The 19941-nt window shown below is 48.2% G+C and overlaps 1 protein-coding gene across 2 annotated transcripts in view; it reads right to left on the reverse strand.

Annotated features, from left to right (window-relative positions):
• Nucleotides 1-19941, reverse strand: part of LOC129844704 (basal cell adhesion molecule-like) — a 68867-nt gene that overhangs the window by 13043 nt on the left and 35883 nt on the right. For both annotated transcript variants that reach the window (XM_055912752.1, XM_055912751.1), the window contains exons 2-9: nt 17009-17133; nt 10961-11180; nt 7511-7578; nt 6743-6839; nt 1423-1605; nt 809-930; nt 452-599; nt 181-296 (exon numbers count right to left, since the gene is read on the reverse strand). In XM_055912752.1, coding sequence (XP_055768727.1) covers nt 181-296; nt 452-599; nt 809-930; nt 1423-1605; nt 6743-6839; nt 7511-7578; nt 10961-11180; nt 17009-17133 — 1079 coding nt within the window. The remainder of the gene's footprint in view (nt 1-180; nt 297-451; nt 600-808; nt 931-1422; nt 1606-6742; nt 6840-7510; nt 7579-10960; nt 11181-17008; nt 17134-19941) is intronic.

Genomic DNA, 19941 nt, shown 5'->3' on the forward strand with positions numbered 1-19941 from the left:
AGGGGAAGCAGAGAGAGGTGGACTGGTAGTAACACAGGGAGGAAGCAGGGAGAGGTGGACTGGTAGTAACACAGAGGGGAAGCAGAGAGTGATGAACTGGTAGTAACACAGGGAGGAAGCAGGGAGAGGTGGACTGGTAGTAACACAGGGAGGAAGCAGGGAGAGGTGGACTGGACTTGCCTTCTTCCACTGGACGGTGTGTGTGTCTGAGGCCTTGGTCTTACACTGCAGCTCCACCATGTCTCCCGTCATTGTCGACAATGGACCGGCAGGCCTCACACTCATTGGGTCAATGTCTGAGAGGCAGAGAAAAGAGGGATACAAAGAAAGAGGGGGAGGAGGGAGAGAGAAAGAGGGTGGTGAAGAGAGAGAGGATCTTTTAAAATGGATTATGTTCTGGGATCAAAAGTGTACCACCTCAGGGGAGACAGGAGGATGGATAGATACTCACAGTGGACAGAGAGAGTGACTTCTCCATTAAGATCAGCATCCAGGTTATCAAAGTCGATGGCCGTACACTTGTACACCCCAGCATCCGAACGCTTGACGGACTTCAGAGTCAAAAGTCCCCCTGCAACTCCTTCCTTAATGTTTATCCCCTGAGCATGAGAGAGAGCAAGAAAGAGGGAGCGAGAGAGAGGTGAAAAGAGGGGGGGATTGAAAGAGAGAGAGATTATTCAATGATTTATGAGATGAACAGGGTGGACTATGGCAGTACTGTAGGGTTTGTGTATAGCTGCACTGCTGCTATACACAAACTGTCTGAAATGCACTGTCTGAAATGCAGTAAATGTGTGCTGGTCCTTACATCCTTGAAGAACTCAATCTCAGGCTGAGGGTTTCCGTCTGTCTCACACATCATCTTCACCTCGTCACCCTCTCTGATTGGCTCAGTGTTCACCAGGACAAAGGTCGCTGTCTCAGAGGGATCTGGATAAGAGAGGGGGAGAGGGAGGGAGAGAGAGAGAGAGAGAGAGAGAGAGAGAGAGAGAGAGAGAGAGAGAGAGAGAGAGAAAGAGAGGGAGGGAGGCAGAGGGAGAGGGAGGGAGAGAGAGAGAGAGAGAAAGAGAGGGAGGCAGAGGGAGAGGGAGGGAGAGAGAGAGAAAGAGAGAGAGAGAGAGAGAGAGAGAGAAAGAGAGGGCGGGAGGCAGAGGGAGAGCGAGAGGGAGGGAGGGAGGCAGAGGGAGAGAGAGAGAGAGGGAGGAAGGCAGAGGGAGAGGGTGAGTTGAAAAGGGTGATGAATGACAGGCTGGTCTCAGGACGGCAGTTTCTGACAACAATAATAGGATGATGGACAGAGAGCACAGGGAGAAAAACAAAGAGTAGGGCAGACAGACAGAGAGACAAAAAAAGAGAGAGTAGGAGGGAGAAAGAATGAGAGAGAGTGAGGAGACAAATACAGACAGACAGACAGCCACTCACAGTTGAGGGTGAGGGAGAAGGTGTCAGAGTCGATCTGTTTGATCATGTCGTTGGGCATGCTGTACTCCACGGTGCAGTGGTACACGCTGTCCTTGTCAGCCTTCTGGGGCTGCATCATCAGGGTGCTGGTGATGGTGAACAGACCTGATGCTTCCTTTACCACTGACGGCACCATGTACACCTCTGGAGGGGGAGTGAGAGAGGGAGAACAGAAGGGGTTGACTGGAATGAGACAGAATTAATTCTCGGGATATGCAGTTGTCAGGAATTGACTTGATTTTATGCTTGATGCTTCTGACTGTACAATGTAGTAGTAAATCAAATCAGAAATCTAATCAGATGTTATTGGTCACATAAACGTGTTTAGCAGATGTTTTCGCGGGTGTAGCGAGATGCTTGTGTTCCTAGCTCCAACAGCGCAGTAGTATCTAACAATACACACAAATGTAAAAAGTAGAAGAATAGAATATACGACGGTATGTATAGACATTATGGACAGTATATGGACAGAATATGTAATATGTCTGTAGAATACTACAATAAAGTATATACACATGAAGTGGGTAAAATAGTATGTAAACACTTTTATGAAGTGGGTAAAATAGTATGTTAACATTATTATGAAGTGGGTAAAATAGTATGTAAACATTATTATGAAGTGGGTAAAATAGCATGTAAACATTATTATTGTCACGTTCCTGACCTATTGTTCCTTTTTCTGTTTATTTAGTTGGTCAGGGCGTGAGTTGGGGTGGGTTGTCTTTGTGTGTTTTGTCTAGTCTAGGGGTGTTGTATGTGTATGGGGTAGAGAAGAGTGAGGTTGTCTAGTCACCGTGGAGTACATGCCAGCAGCATACCACCCTGCATACCACTGCTGACTTGCTTCTGAAGCTAAGCAGGATTGGTCCTGGTCAGTCCCTGGATGGGAGACCAGATGCTGCTGGAAGTGGTGTTGGAGGGCCAGTAGGAGGCACTCTTTCCTCTGGTCTAAAAAATAAAATAAAAATACCCCAATGCCCCAGGGCAGTGATTGGGGACACTGCCCTGTGTAGGGTGCCGTCTTTCGGATGGGACGTTAAACGGGTGTCCTGACTCTCTGAGGTCATTAAAGATCCCATGGCACTTATCGTAAGAGTAGGGGTGTTAACCCCGGTGTCCTGGCTAAATTCCCAATCTGGCCCTCAAACCATCATCGTCACCTAATAATCCCCAGTTTACAATTGGCTCATTCATCCCCCTCCTCTCCCCTGTAACTATTCCCCAGGTCGTTGCTGCAAATGAGAATGTATTCTCAGTCAACTTACCTGGTAAAATAACGGTAAAATAAAAATAAAAATAGTTATGTCTATGGCTGCCTAGATTGGGTCTCAGTCAGAGACAGCTGTCATTCATTGTCTCTTATTGGGAGCCATATTTAAGGCAGCCATAGGCAGTAAGCTTTTGTGGGTAGTTGTCTATGTTGAACGTTTGTTGCTTGTCTGTGCACTTACGTTATTTAGCTTCATGGTCGTTTGTTGTTTTGTTAGTTTGTATATAGTGTTCGTTTTGTGTTTTCTCTCTCTTCTCAATAAAAGAAGATGTATTTTGCACACGCTGCGCCTTGGTTCAATCTGTCTCAAGAAGACGATCGTGACAGAACTACCCACCAACCATGGATCAAGCAGCGTGAGCGGAACCAACAACAGCGGCAAAGTAACCAGGACTCGTGGACATGGGAGGATGTATTGGACGGCAAGGGTTGCTACACATGGGAGGAGATCCGAGCTGGAAGAGATCGCCTCCCATGGGAACAGCTGGAGGCGATTAGGAGAGCAGAGGCAACCGGAGAGAGGAACCGGAGCTATGAGGGTACGCGACTAGCAAGGAAGCCTGTGAGTAAACCCCAAATATTTCTTGGGGGGGGGGCTTAAAGGGAGAGTGGCGAAGTCAGGTAGGAAACCTGCGCCTACTCCCTGTACTTACCGTGGAGAGCGAGAGTACGGGCAGACACCGTGTTATGCAGTAGAGCGCACGGTGTCTCCTGTACGTGTGCATAGCCCGGTGCGGGTTATTCCACCTCCCCGCACTGGCAGGGCTAGATTGAGTATTGAGCCGGATGTCATGAAGCCGGCCCTACATATCTGGTCACCAGTGCGTCTCCTCGGGCCGGCTTACATGGCACCAGCCTTACGCATGGTGTCCCCGGTTCGCCTACATAGCCCGGTGCGGGTTATTCCACCTCCCCGCACTGGTCGGGCTACGGGGAGCATACAACCAGGTAAGGTTGGGCAGGCTCAGTGCTCAAGGGAGCCAGTACGCCTGCACGGTCCGGTATTTCCGGCGCCACCTCCCCGCTCCAGCCCAGTACCACCAGTGCCTACACCACGCACCAGGCTTCCAGTGCGTATCCAGAGCCCTGTTCCTCCTCCACGCACTAGCCCTATGGTGTGTGTCTCCAGCCCAGTGCCTCCAGTCCCGGCGCCACGCACCAAGCCTCCTGTGCGTCTCCAGAGCCCTGTGCGCACTGTCCCTTCTCCCCGTACTCGCCCTGAGGTGCGTGCCCTCAGCCCGGTACCTCCAGTTCCGATACCACGCACCAGGCCTATAGTGCGCATCGAGAGTCCAGTGTGCCCTGTTGTTGTTCCCCGCACTAGCCTGAAGGTGCGTGTCCTTAGCCCAGTACCTTCAGTTCCGGTACCACGCACCAGGCCTACAGTGCGTCTCAGCCGGCCAGAGTCTGCCGTCTGCCCAGCGGCGCCTGAACTGCCCGTCTGCCCAACGGCGCCTGAACTGTCCGTCTGCCCAACGCCGTCTGAACTGTCCGTCTGCCAAGCGCCGCATGAACTGCCCGTCTGTATTGAGCCTTCAAAGCCGCCCGTCGGTACTGAGCCTGCAAAGCCGCCCGTCTGCCATGAGCCTGCAAAGCCGCCCGTCTGCCATGAGCCTACAGAGCCGTCCGCCAGACAGGAGCCGCTAGAGCCTTCCGCCAGACAGGAGCCGCCAGAGCCTTCCGCCCGACAGGAGCCGCCAAAGCCTTCCGCCAGACAGGATCAGCCAGAGCCTTCCGACAGACAGGATCAGCCAGAGCCGTCAGCGAGCCATGACCAGCCAGAGCTGTCAGCGAGCCATGACCAGCCAGAGCCGTCAGCGAGCCATGACCAGCCAGAGCCGTCAGCGAGCCATGACCAGCCAGAGCCGTCAGCGAGCCATGACCAGCCAGAGCCGTCAGCGAGCCATGACCAGCCAGAGCCGTCAGCGAGCCATGACCAGCCAGAGCCGTCAGCGAGCCATGACCAGCCAGAGCCGTCAGCGAGCCAGGATCCGCCAGAGCCGTCAGCGAGCCAGGATCCGCCAGAGCCGTCAGCAAGCCAGGATCCGCCAGAGCCGTCAGCGAGGATCCGTCATCCAGCCAGGATCCGTCAGCCAGCCAGGATCTGCCAGCCAGCCAGGATCCGCCAGCCAGCCAGGATCCGCCAGCCAGCCAGGATCCGCCAGCCAGTCCGGTGCTGTCCCTCAGTCCGGAGCTGCCCCTTATCCTGGTGCTGCCCCTTATCCTGGTGCTGCCCCTTATCCTGGTGCTGCCCCTTATCCTGGTGCTGCCCCTTAGTCCGGTGCTGCCCCTTAGTCCGGTGCTGCCCCTTAGTCCGGTGCTGCCCCTTAGTCCAGTGGGGTTAATTTGGAGGGTGGCCATTTGGAGGAGGCTACGAAAGCGGGTAGTGACTATGGTTGGGTGGGGACCACGACCAGCGCCATAGCCGCCACCGTGGACAGACGCCCACCCAGACCCTCCCCTAGACTTTATGCTGGTGCGCCCGGAGTTCGCACCTTAAGGGGGGGGTTATGTCACGTTCCTGACCTATTGTTCCTTTTTCTGTTTATTTAGTTGGTCAGGGCGTGAGTTGGGGTGGGTTGTCTTGTGTGTTTTGTCTAGTCTAGGGGTGTTGTATGTGTATGGGGTAGAGAAGAGTGAGGTTGTCTAGTTATGTCTATGGCTGCCTAGATTGGGTCTCAATCAGAGACAGCTGTCATTCATTGTCTCTGATTGGGAGCCATATTTAAGGCAGCCATAGGCAGTAGGCTTTTGTGGGTAGTTGTCTATGTTGAACGTTTGTTGCTTGTCTGTGCACTTACGTTATTTAGCTTCACGGTCGTTTGTTGTTTTGTTAGTTTGTATATAGTGTTCGTTTTGTGTTTTCTCTCTCTTCTCAATAAAAGAAGATGTATTTTGCACACGCTGCGCCTTGGTCCAATCTGTCTCAAGAAGACGATCGTGACAATTATGAAGTGGGTAAAATAGTATGTAAACATTATTATGAAGTGGGTAAAATAGTATGTAAACACTATTATGAAGTGGGTAAAATAGTATGTTAACATTATTATGAAGTGGGTAAAATAGCATGTAAACATTATTATGAAGTGGGTAAAATAGTATGTAAACATTATTATGAAGTGTTAAAAATAGTATGTAAACATTATTATGAAGTGGGTAAAATAGTATGTAAACATTATTATGAAGTGGGTAAAATAGTATGTAAACATTATTATGAAGTGGGTAAAATAGCATGTAAACATTATTATGAAGTGGGTAAAATAGTATGTAAACATTATTATGAAGTGGGTAAAATAGTATGTAAACATTATTAAAGTGACCAGTGGTTCCATGTCTATGTACATAGCGCAGCAGCCTCTAAGGTGCAGGGTAGAGTAACCAGGAGGTAGCCAGCTAGTGACAGTCACTAAAGTTCAGGCCAGGGTGCTGTGCGGAGGCCGACTGTAGTAAGACTGTAGTGGCAGGTGGTTGTAGGACACTGTAAAAAAAATCTAGCTGTTTCAACTAATTATTAATAAGTAACAGGTCCCATAGCTGGGTTTTGTTTTACATGGTGGCGCAGCAGGAAGATCGGAATGCCCTGAACCAAGAGGTTGTGAGGTCAAATCCCAGGTAAGGAAATTGAATAATAATTACTGTATACATGAACATGCATAATGTAATCATGTCAACATGTGTCAAATATGTAAATTGAAAACATGTTAAAAGCACGGTGTGTGTAACTGGTACTTTTTAGGTAAGATGAACAGAGAACCAGTTCTAGTTGAATCAACACACCAAACAAGTTGAGAAAACACATCATTTTAAGTTGACAAAGTTTTTGCCTACGTTTTCTCACATTGGTGCTAAGTTTGGGTCAACAATTATATTTTAGACTGAAAAGTTGAGTAAACAAAAAAAAAGTCTGTCGAACCAGTTACTTAATAATAATTAGTTGAAACAACTAGCATATTTTTGTTTACAGTGTAGTAGTAGTAGTAGTAGTAGTAAGTAGAGGTAGTGTATACTCACTCTCTTTGTTGTCCTTGACCTCAGGCAGAGGCTTGGAGTCCTGGAACCAGATGATCCTGGGCTGGGGGTGACCGTTATGGCTCACACACTGGCCCACCTGACACACACACACACACACAAGGACAACGGAAGAACATTAGAGGACAATGGAAGAACATTAGAGGACAACGGAAGAACATTAGAGGACAACGGAAGAACATTAGAGGACAATGGAAGAACATTAGAGGACAGGGGAATAACATTAGAGGACAATGGAAGAACATTGGAGGACAATGGAAGAACATTGGAGGACAATGGAAGAACATTGGAGGACAATGGAATAACATTAGAGGACAATGGAATAACATTGGAGGACAATGGAATAACATTGGAGGACAATGGAATAACATTAGAGGACAATGGAATAGCATTAGAGGACAATGGAAGAACATTGGAGGACAATGGAATAACATTAGAGGACAATGGAAGAACATTGGAGGACAATGGAGGAACATTGGAGGACAATGGAAGAACATTGGAGGACAATGGAAGAACATTGGAGGACAATGGAATAACATTAGAGGACAATGGAATAACATTAGAGGACAATGGAATAACATTGGAGGACAATGGAATAACATTAGAGGACAATGGAAGAACATTGGAGGACAATGGAATGACATTGGAGGACAATGGAGGAACATTGGAGGACAATGGAAGAACATTAGAGGACAATGGAAGAACATTGGAGGACAATGGAAGTTTACAGGACAAATAGTTGAAACCAACCTGTGTGGAGGAGTCACCAACAGATAGGGCCTGGTTGGATCCAGTGACCTCTGGCATCTCTGGAGCGACTGAGGAAGAGGGAGTTATATTCTCAGATCAGAGCTTTACATAGCATAGATGTTTCCATGAATATATGCACAGTATATATACAGTATATATATAGTTCCAGTGCAGTCAGACAGGCATTTCTAGGTATACACATGTATTTGGTTGACTGGAAATACTTTGCTACCCCCTTCCTGAACCAATCACAGGACGGAAACACTCAGGGCCTTGACACAGACAGGGTGAGCTCGAGGTGCCAAGCTCACGTCACCCTGAGAGAGACAAGTGCCATTTATTTACTGTAACAGACACACACACACATATGCAGTGCATGCACATAAATGCACGTACACACACACACACACACACACACACACACACACACACACACACACACACACACACACACACACACACACAACCACACACACACACACACACACACACACAACCACACACACCTCCGATTAGGGCAATGGTAAACATCCCTGTGTGGATTATTCCACTGTGACCTCGGTTGCTGTGGGCTGATACGGGTCACAGACAAGAGACACACTCCTCATTCTCTCTCTCACACAGTGCTGTATGTTCCCTCTGTTTCTATCTCTCCGTCATCTATGTATCTCTCACTCCCTCGCTCATTCACATGCAAGGTCATGGTATCGCAGCGAGACCACAGCTGCCGTCTGACTATAAAAATAAACAGCAGACATTTAATAACATTGGTGTGATCTTCCTATCTCTATCTCACCTCCCTTTATCTTTCTCTCTCTCTTCTCCCTCTATCTCTCTCCTCCCTCTATCTTTCCCTCTCTCACCTCCCTTTATCTTTCTCTCTCTCTTCTCCCTCTATCTTTCTCTTTATATTTCTCTCTCTTCTCCCTCTATCTCTCTCTCTCTCACCTCCATTTTTCTTTCTCTCTCTCTTCTCCCTCTATCTCTCTCTCTCCCCTCCCTCTATCTATCTATCTCTCTCTCTCTCCTCCCTCTATCTTTCTCTCTCTCTCTATCTCTGTCTATCTCTCTCCTCCCTCTATCTATCTCTCTATCTATCTCTCTCTCCTCCCTCTATCTTTCTCTCTCTCTCATCCGTCTATCTTTCTCTCTATTTCTCTCTCTTCTCCTTCTATCTCTTTCTCTCTCTCTCTCCTCCCTCTATCTTTCTCTCTCTCTCCTCCCTCTATATATTTATATCTCTTCTCCCTCTCTCTCTCCTCCCTCTATCTTTCTCTCTCTCTCCTCCCTCTATCCTTCTCTCTATATTTCTATCTCTTCTCCCTCGCTCTCTCACCTCCCTCTATCTTTCTCTCTCTCTCCTCCCTCTATCTTTCTCTCTCTCTCCTCCCTCTATCTTTCTCTCCCTCAATCTCACCTCCCTCTATTTTTCTCACCTCCCTCTATATTTCTTTCTCTCTCTCTCATCCCTCTATCTTTCTCTCTCCTCCCTCTATCTTTCTCTCTCTCACCTCCCTCTATTTTTCTCACCTCCCTCTATATTTCTTTCTCTCTCTCTCTCATCCCTCTCGCTCTCCTCCCTCTATCTTTCTCTCTCTCACCTCCCTTCATATTTCTCTCTCTTCTCCCTCTCTCTCTCCTCCCTCTTTCTCTCTCTCTCCTCCCTCTATCGTTCTCTCTCTCTTTGCTCCCTCCATCTTTCTCTCTCTCACCTCCCTAACTCTCCCTAATTCCTCTCCCTTCACTCCTCTCTTTCTATATTACTCTCTCTACTCTGTCTTGCTCCTCATTGTTCTTCCAGGTGTCTGTTTGCTGACTAGAACTGGCAGAAATGTAACACATTGTTTAACATGGGTGTCAGTTTCCACATGGAAATGAAAGACGCCATAGAGAGGGAAGTAGCATGCATGGATGCACGTACAGACACATACACACATGTGCACACACACACACACACACACACACACACACACACACACACACACACACACACACACACACACACACACACACACACACACACACACACACACACACACACACACACACACACACACACACACACACACACACACACACACACAGCTGAGGGAAATGGAGGCAGGATGTATGGTGTCAGTGAGTGTATCACTGTTTCCCTTTCTGCTCAGACCATTATACCTGCTGCTGTAGTGTAAACCTCCCCTGGGAAGCCCATTGTTTCAGAACACTCAGGCTATCCCTCAGCCCTTGTAGGGAGTCATTAAAAACTGCTCCTATTCAGTTGGGAGAGGAAGGCAGACAAAGAGGAGATACAGTACTTTAGGGAACAGTTCTGAGTGGCCTGTTAAAGTCTATAGTCAGGTATTTGACTTGTCCTAATTAATTGTATCAGTGCTCCATTAAGGTACTCTTTATAATCCAGGCTGTATCACAACCGGCCGTGATTGAGAGTCCCATTGGGCGGCACACAATTGGCCCAGCGTCGTCCAGGTTTGGCCGGTGTAGGCCATCAGTATAAATAAGAATTTGTTCTTAACTGACTTGCCTAGTTAAATAAAGGTTAAATAATAATAATAATAATAATAATAATAATGGCACATATGACATCTACTTAACAATGTGTGAACTAATAGCCATTTACATCCTAAGTAATTCCTTCAGACTTGAATGTCTATAGGGCACATGCATGTTAATGAATGACTTACAGAGCCTTTTAAACAGAACTTAAATGGTTATTGAAGTGTCACTCAATTCTCTAACCAACACCATTCACCCTCTACCCCCATTGGCCCAACCCAAAATAATGATATTTATTGATATTGGGCCAACCCCAAACATTTTACTTCCTGGTGTATTTTAACACTAGGAATATGATTGCTAATATGTTGGGGTTGCAGAGGGTGACAAGGACACAACGACCTGGTCTGGGGTCAGCTCTCATCGCCATGGTGATAAATCAGGAGAATTCTGGACGGTCATTAAGATGACATCTATTAGACATGACAGATGCAATTGAACTATTAACAAATTGTGTCAAGTGTGATGTTCATAGGACTAATTGACCTCTGGGCAGCTTATTAGACATAGCTTTCTTACAAAGATGATGTTAAGGTGCAAGAAAGAGTCTTACTTTCACAACCATTTATTATCTCAATCATTTTACGTTGTTCTACTCACTATTTAGTTCATGTATAATGCTTATTATTGACTACACTCTGCAATGCAAAAATAATATTGTTCATTAACTAAGTTTGTACGTTAATCGTTGATTTAGATGCTCACACTCACAATCACACACAACATACACACTCTCCTCCAGCACACACAACACACACACTCTCATCCCGACAGTCAAAATCCAGCCGGCATCCCATACAGCGAAGACCGCATCAGTTACTAAAGGTCACAGTAGGATCACTCTAAAGGTCACAGTAGGGTCACTCTAAAGGTCAGTGGTCAGTAACTCACAGAAGACTTTGAGCTGTGTGATGGCCTCTCCGACTCCAGCAGGGCCAGCAGTGACCTGGCAGTAGAAGGGCAGCTGGTCCTCCACCGCCACGGGGGAGATGGTCAGAGAGAAGTCCTTTCCCATGGTCACTCTGTCGGACAGACGTGTCCCCTCATCAGTCTTCCCCTCGCCGCCGGACACGGAGCGGAACGCAACACGCTTCCTGGTGCCACCCTCCTCCTGGTGAGGGGAAGAGGAGAGAGGGGGAGAGGGGGAGAGGAAGGAGAGGGAAAGAGAGAGGGGAGGGAGAGAGAGGAGGGAGATTAGAGAGAGAGTGAAGTAGAGAAATAAGATGAAAGACAATCAGGGTGGAGAGAGGGGAAGAGGAGAGAGGGGAAGTGGTAGATGGCCAGAGAGGAAATGTTTTTCACAAGTTCAATAAACAACAGAGACACTTCACAGAGATATGTACAGCGCCTTCAGAAAGTATTCAGACCACTTGACCCTTTTCCGCATTTTGTTACCTTACAGCCTTATTCTAAAATGGATTTAATAGTTTTTCCCCCTCATCAATCTACACACAATAACCCATAACGAAAAAGCAAAAACAGATTTTTTGAATTTTTTGCAAATGTATTAACAAAAAAAACCTGAAACATCACATTTACAATTATTCAGACCGTTTACTCAGTACTTTGTGGAAGCACCTTTGGCAGCGATTACATGGGGAGTTTCTCCCATTCTTCTCTGTAGATCCTCTCAAGTTCTGTCAGGTTGGATGGGGAGCGTCGCTGCACAGCTATTTTCAGGTCTCTCCAGAGATGTTTGATCGGGTTCAAGTCCGGGCTCTGGCTGGGCCACTCAAAGACATTCAGAGACTTGACTCGAAATGTCAGAAGGTGAGTGTAGCTGGTGCATAAAGTCAGGCGCAGGAGAGCAGAATGAGTGAGTAACGTACTTTACTCAACAAGGCACAAGGTAACAATTACACTTGACCAAAACAAGACGGTAAAGATAGCGCACGGGCACCCGTCAAAAAACCAGCCATCAAAATAAACCTAACTGAACAGGTAATAATCCCGCACAACACAATGGGGGAAACAGAGGGTTTAAATACAGGAACAAATCATTGTGAAATGGAAAACAGGTGAGTGAAAACAAAGACAAAACCAAAGGAAAAAGCAAAGTGGATCGCGATGGCTAGTAGACCGGCAACGCCGACCGCCACCCGAACAAGGAGAGGCACCAACTTCGGCGGAAGTTGTGACACGAAACCACTCCTGCAATGTCTTGACTGTGGGCTTAGGGTCATTGTCCTGTTGGAAGGTGAACCTTCGCCCCAGTCTGAGGTTTTAATCAAGGATATCTTTGTACTTTGCTCCGTTCATCTTTCCCTTGATCCTGACTAGTCTCTCAGTCCCAAAGGCATGATGCTGCCACCACCACACTTCACACTTCTTGGTTTCATCAGACCAGAGAATCTTGTTTCTCATGGTCTTAGAGTTCTTTAGGTGCCCTTTGGCAAACTCAAAGCAGAGTGGCTTCCATCTGGCCACTCTACCATAAAGTCCTGATTGGTGGAGTGCTGCAGAGATGGTTGTTCTTCTGGAAGGTTCTCCCATCTCCACAGAGAAACTCTGGAGCTCTGTCAGAGTGATCATCGGGTTCTTCGTCACCTCCCTGACCAAGGCCCTTCTCCCCAGATTGCTCAGTTTGGCTGGGCGGCCAGCTGTAGGAAGGTTCTTGGTGGTTCCAAAATTCTTCCATTTAAGAATGATGGAGGCCACTGTGTTCTTGGGGACCTTCAATGCTGCAGAACATTTTTGGTACACTTCCCCAGGTCTATGACTTTACAAAATCCTGCCTCGGAGCTCTACGGACAATTCCTTCGACCTCATGGCTTGGTTTTTGCTCTGATATGCACTGTCAACTGTGGAACCTTACATAGACAGGTGTGTGTCTTTCCAAATCATGTGTAACGGTCCTGACCTGTTTTATGTTGTTTTTTGTATGTGTTTAGGTCAGGGCATGTGTTTTGGGTGGGCAGTCTATGTTATCTGTTTCTATGTTGGTTTTGGTTGCCTGGTATGGCTCTTAATTAGAGGCAGGTGTTTTGCATTCTCCTCTAATTAAGAGTCATATTTAGGTAGGGTGTTCTCACTGTTTGTTTGTTGGGTGATTGTCTCCTGTGTCTGTGTCGATGTTACACCATACGGGAATGTTTCGGTTTGTTTGTGCGTTTATGTAGTCTGTTCCTGTGTCAGCGTGCTTCGTGTATTTGTAAGTTCGTTTGTTCAGGTCTGTCTACATCGTTTTGTTATTTTGTTAGTTATATCAAGTATAGTTCGTTTTCGTCTTTGTCTGTTTTGTTTATTTAATAAATCATCATGTATTCACAACCCGCTGCGCCTTGGCTCGATCACTACTCCACCTCTTCTTATGAAGAGAGAGAGGAACGCCGTTACATCATGTCCAATCACTTGAATTTACCACACGTGGACTCCAATCAAGTTGTAGAAACATCTCAAGGATTATCAATGGAAACAGAATGCACCTGAGCAAAATTTGGAGTCTCATAGCAAAGAGTCTGAATACTTAGGCAAATAAGTTATTTTAGTTTTTTAGCAAATTAGCAAAAATGTCTAAAAAACAGTTTTCGCTTTGTCATTATGGGTTATTGTGTGTAGATTGATGAGGGAAACGTTTTTCAGTGGTTCTGCTGAATACAGGGAGTCAAAAGATATTAGGCCAAAGTGCACCAACTCCACATGAAAAAATACAACAAAAAATACTGTATAAATACTATAGTATTCACTGCAGTGTTTTTGCAGTATTTAATGTAGCATTCCCTACAGTATAGTGTTTTTGCTATAGTATAAATACTGTAGTAAAATAAAACTGTAGTATATACTATAGTAATTAATGTAGTGTTTTGCAGATTGTAGTATACTGTAGTATTTACTGTAGTGTTTTTACGGACATTACTGTGGTGTTTATTATAGCGTTTTAGTTTTATTATCTTTGACATAGAAGTGGAGGCTTTCTCTTTGCATGGAACACAAAACTACGGTCCATACTTGGCATGTAGGTTTCTCAATTAAGGGTGGCACAAATTGGGATATGTGGAGGGGAATGGGCAGGGTATATGGAAATTAAATACTGTAGTATTTACTGTAGTGTTTTTGTGGATATTACTGTAGTATTTACTACAGTGCTTCTTTGCAGATAATACTGTAGTATTTACTATAGTATTCTACAGTATAGTACAACATCTATAGTAAGTACTATAAATTATCAAGGGATACTACAGTGTATCACATTACCCCTACCTACATGTACAAATGACCTCGACTAACCTGTACTAACCCCGCACATTGACTTGGTACAGGTACCCCCTGTCACGTTCCTGACCTGTTTTCTCTTGTTTTGTATGTCTTTATTGGTCAGGGCGTGAGTGTTGGGTGGGTAGTCTATGTTTTGTATTTCTAGGTTGGTTTTTGTGTTCGGCCTGGTGTGATTCTCAATTAGAGACAGGTGTGTATCGTTTGTCTCTAATTGAGAGTCATACTAAGGCAGCCAGGGTTTCACTGGGGTTTTTGGTGGGTGTTTGTTCCTGTGTCCACACATGGACGGTTGAAGGTTAGTCACGTTTGTTGTTTTGTAGTGTCTTGTTTGCTGTTTTCATTAAAAGATGGCTTATTTCCCTCAATCCGCATCTTGGTCCTATCCATGCTCCTCCTCGTTTGAGGAGGAGAACAACATTGACTGCCTTTACAGAAACACCCACCATAACAGGACCAAGCGGATTGAGGAGAGAGAAAAGGAACTAAAGCACTGGACACAGGAGGAATGGTCTTGGGAGATCATGGACGGAAAGGGACCCTGGGGAAGGGTTGGAGAGAATCGCCGCTCTCGGGAGGAGAGGAAGGCAGCCACAGCCCAGGAGCGCTGGTATGAGGAGGCAGCACATAGGAGAGGCTGGAAGCCCGAGAGGCTCACCCAAAAATTTCTTGGGGGGGGGGCTAAAGGGGAGTGTGGCGAAGCCGGGTTGGATACCTGAGCCAACTCCCCGGGCTTGCCGTGGAGTAAGAGGGCGTCGTACTGGTCAGACACCGTGTTATGCGGTAAAGCGCACGGTGTCCCCAGTACGCGTGCTTAGCCCAGTGCGGGCTATTCCACCTTGCCGCACTGGGAGGGCTAGGTTGGGCATCGAGCCGAGTGCCATGAAGCCGGCCCAACGTATCTGGTCTCCAGTACGTCTCCTCGGGCCGGCGTACATGGTACCAGCCTTACAGGTGGTGTCCCCGGTTCGCCTGCATAGCCCAGTGCGGGCTATTCCACCTCGCCGCACTGGCAGGGCTACGGGGACCATTCAACCTGGTAAGGTTGGGGAGGCTCGGTGCTCAAGAGCACGTGTCCTCCTTCACGGTCCGGTATATCCGGCGCCACCTTCCCACCCCAGCTCAGTACCACCAGTGCCTACACCACGCACCAGGCTTCCAGTGCATCTCCAGAGCCCTGTTCCTCTTCCACGCACTCTCCCTATGGTGCGTGTCTCCAGCCCGGTACCTCCAGTTCCGGTACCACGCACCAGGCCTAGAGTGCGCCACGAGAGTCCAGTGTGCCCAGTTCCTGTTCCCCGCACTCGCCCTGAGGTGCGTGCCCTCAGCCCGGTACCTCCAGTTCCGGTACCACGCACCAGGCCTATAGTGCGTCTCAGTCAGCCAGAGCCGTCCTGCCATGACCAGCCAGAGCCGTCCTGCCATGACCAGCCAGAGCCGTCCTGCCATGACCTGCCAGAGCCGTCCTGCCATGACCTGCCAGAGCCGTCCAGCCAGGACCTGCCAGAGCCGTCCAGCCAGGACCTGCCAGAGCCGTCCAGCCAGGACCTGCCAGAGCCGTCCAGCCAGGACCTGCCAGAGCCGTCCAGCCGGACCTGCCGGAGTCCCTCAGCCCGGACCTGCCGGAGTCCCTCAGCCCGGACCTGCCGGAGTCCCTCAGCCCGGACCTGCCGGAGTCCCTCAGCCCGGACCTGCCGGAGTCCCTCAGCCCGGACCTGCCGGAGTCCCTCAGCCCGGACCTGCCGGAGTCCCTCAGCCCGGTGCTGCCCCTTATCCCGGTGCTGCCCCTTATCCCGGTGCTGCCCCTTATCCCGGTGCTGCCCCTTCATTTAGGTGGTGTTAGTGGGAGGGTGGTCATTGGGAGGGGGATAAAGAAGCGGGGATTGATTATGGTGGGGTGGGGACCTCGCCCTCAGCCTGAGCCACCACCGTGGAGAGACGCCCACCCAGACCCTTCCCTAGACTTTGTGCTGGTGCGCCCGGAGTTCGCACCTTAAGGGGGGGGTTCTGTCACGTTCCTGACCTGTTTTCTCTTGTTTTGTATGTCTTTATTGGTCAGGGCGTGAGTGTTGGGTGGGTAGTCTATGTTTTGTATTTCTAGGTTGGTTTTTGTGTTCGGCCTGGTGTGATTCTCAATTAGAGACAGGTGTGTATCGTTTGTCTCTAATTGAGAGTCATACTAAGGCAGACAGGGTTTCACTGGGGTTTTTGGTGGGTGTTTGTTCCTGTGTCCACACATGGACGGTTGAAGGTTAGTCACGTTTGTTGTTTTGTAGTGTCTTGTTTGCTGTTTTCATTAAAAGATGGCTTATTTCCCTCAATCCGCATCTTGGTCCTATCCATGCTCCTCCTCGTTTGAGGAGGAGAACAACATTGACTGCCTTTACACCCCCTGTATATAGCCTCGTTATTGTTATGTAATTTTATTGTGTTACTTTTTATTTTATTTTATTTGTTACTTTAGTTTATTTAGTCAATATTTTCTTAACTTTATTTATTGAACTGCATTGTTGGTTGAGGGCTTGTAAGCAAGCATTTCATAGTAAGTCTATACCTGTTATATTTGGCGCATGTGACAAATACAATTTGATTTGATTTGGGTATTTAGTATTCTACAGTATACTACAGTTTACTACTGAATTCTATAGTAAGCACTGTAGTATTATATAGTAAACTGTAGTGTTTTTTAAATGTGGGAAGCCAGGAGTAAAGTAGTAGGAGACTTACAATGAACCACTCTACAATGTTGTTTGGGGAGCGAGGGATTTTGAAGATGCAGGGCAGAATGGCTGACTCTCCCTTGATCACCTCCACCTTGGGAGTCACTGTCACTGTCACGACAGCCCAGCACACTGCAGAGAGAGATAGAGGGAGAGGGAGAGGGAAAGAGAGGGGGAGAGAGGGAGGTGATGATTAGTTATTGAGCCACTTTCACATTATTATGTTGAGTTTAAATACACACGTTTTTATGACAAACACCTATTATTATATAAAAACGAGTCTAAAACAAAATTGGAAAGTTCAAAGAACAGCATAAGATAAGATCAGAGAATGTTTGCTGATGGAAAAGGCAAGGGTGTAACGTTACACACACATGCCACACACTGTTCAACGCTCCATACCAAAGATGTGTGTGGCATGTTACGTAATAAACATAAACATAAACACACACACACACACAAGGATGGAGGCAGGTAAATAGATGGGTGTGGATTCCAGCTGTGGAGTTGAGTCCAGATTGTCCATCCTTTAACTGAACCTACCAGCTCCTGTAATTAAATGAAGCCTACAGATGTGTGTGTGTGCGTGTGTGTGTGTTTGCATAAAGCCCCGAGCTTCTGATTGTTTCAAAAGAAAGGTAAAAAAGCTAAGACAGCTGAGTGACGCCTAGGCAGGTCTTTATCAGTGCTGGAGCACACCTTTTGCTGTGATGCCCCAGACAGATAACACACACAGATAAACCAATAGACAGACAACAGCAAGAGGCAGCAGTCTGTGACTAACCCCAAACACACCTTATACTCACTGAGAGACACAAAATCACTCACTGAGACACAAAATCACACACTGAGAGAAAATGTATGAAAACCACTGTACTGTCGTGTATGAAATGAAGATTGGCCATTTTCATAGTAATGAACAAACAGCCTGACAGACGGTTTATTGAGGACAGAGTAGAACACAATGGGTAGAATATAGAAGGACACTCAGTCAGAAAGAACAGAGTGTCCTTTCTGGCTGGCAGCTCAGTGGAGACTACATTCAACTGGAACATTAGGATGCACACAGTGTCTTAGATATCAATGAGAGGAGGGGAGAGAGAGAGAGAGAGAGAGAGAGAGAGAGAGAGAGAGAGAGAGAGAGAGAGAGAGAGAGAGGTAGATGGACAGAGAATGGTTCCTGGGGGGATAGTGACAGTGGGGAGGTCTCACCCCTCTCCCTGCTACCATTCTCCACTCTGCTCCCCAGCAGGCAGTAACAGTGGGGAGATCTCTCACTGCTACCATTCTCCACTCTGCTCCCCAGCAGGCAGTAACAGTGGGGAGATCTCTCACTGCTACCATTCTCCACTCTGCTCCACAGCAGGCAGTAACAGTGGGGAGATCTCTCACTGCTACCATTCTCCACTCTGCTCTCCAGCAGGCAGTAACAGTGGGGAGATCTCTCACTGCTACCATTCTCCACTCTGCTCCCCAGCAGGCAGTAACAGTGGGGAGATCTCTCACTGCTACCATTCTCCACTCTGCTCTCCAGCAGGCAGTAACAGTGGGGAGATCTCTCACTGCTACCATTCTCCACTCTGCTCCACAGCAGGCAGTAACAGTGGGGAGATCTCTCACTGCTACCATTCTCCACTCTGCTCCACAGCAGGCAGTAACAGTGGGGAGATCTCTCACTGCTACCATTCTCCACTCTGCTCCCCAGCAGGCAGTAACAGTGGGGTGGTCTCTCACTCCTACCATTCTCCACTCTGCTCCCCAGCAGGCAGTAACAGTGGGGTGGTCTCTCACTGCTACCATTCTCCACTCTGCTCCACAGCAGGCAGTAACAGTGGGGAGATCTCTCACTGCTACCATTCTCCACTCTGCTCCCCAGCAGGCAGTAACAGTGGGGTGGTCTCTCCCTGCTACCATTCTCCACTCTGCTCCCCAGCAGGCAGTAAAAGTGGGGAGGTCTCTCCCTGCTACCATTCTCCACTATGCTCCCCAGCAGGCAGTAAAAGTGGGGAGGTCTCTCCCTGCTACCATTCTCCACTCTGCTCCCCAGCAGGCAGTAACAGTGGGGAGGTCTCTCCCTGCTACCATTCTCCACTCTGCTCCCCAGCAGGCAGTAAAAGTGGGGAGGTCTCTCCCTGCTACCATTCTCCACTCTGCTCCCCAGCAGGCAGTAAAAGTGGGGAGGTCTCTCCCTGCTACCATTCTCCACTCTGCTCCCCAGCAGGCAGTAAAAGTGGGGAGGTCTCTCCCTGCTACCATTCTCCACTATGCTCCCCAGCAGGCAGTAAAAGTGGGGAGGTCTCTCACTGCTACCATTCTCCACTCTGCTCCCCAGCAGGCAGTAACAGTGGGGAGGTCTCTCCCTGCTACCATTCTCCACTCTGCTCCCCAGCAGGCAGTAAAAGTGGGGAGGTCTCTCCCTGCTACCATTCTCCACTCTGCTCCCCAGCAGGCAGTAAAAGTGGGGAGGTCTCTCCCTGCTACCATTCTCCACTCTGCTCCCCAGCAGGCAGTAAAAGTGGGGAGGTCTCTCACTGCTACCATTCTCCACTCTGCTCCCCAGCAGGCAGTAACAGTGGGGAGATCTCTCACTGCTACCATTCTCCACTCTGCTCCCCAGCAGGCAGTAACAGTGGGGAGGTCTCTCACTGCTACCATTCTCCACTCTGCTCCCCAGCAGGCAGTAAAAGTGGGGAGGTCTCTCCCTGCTACCATTCTCCACTCTGCTCCCCAGCAGGCAGTAAAAGTGGGGAGGTCTCTCCCTGCTACCATTCTCCACTATGCTCCCCAGCAGGCAGTAAAAGTGGGGAGGTCTCTCACTGCTACCATTCTCCACTCTGCTCCCCAGCAGGCAGTAACAGTGGGGAGGTCTTTCCCTGCTACCATTCTCCACTCTGCTCCCCAGCAGGCAGTAAAAGTGGGGAGGTCTCTCCCTGCTACCAT

Source organism: Salvelinus fontinalis, unplaced genomic scaffold (genome assembly GCF_029448725.1).
Source record: "Salvelinus fontinalis isolate EN_2023a unplaced genomic scaffold, ASM2944872v1 scaffold_0204, whole genome shotgun sequence".
In the NCBI taxonomy this organism is placed as follows: Eukaryota; Metazoa; Chordata; class Actinopteri; order Salmoniformes; family Salmonidae; genus Salvelinus; species Salvelinus fontinalis.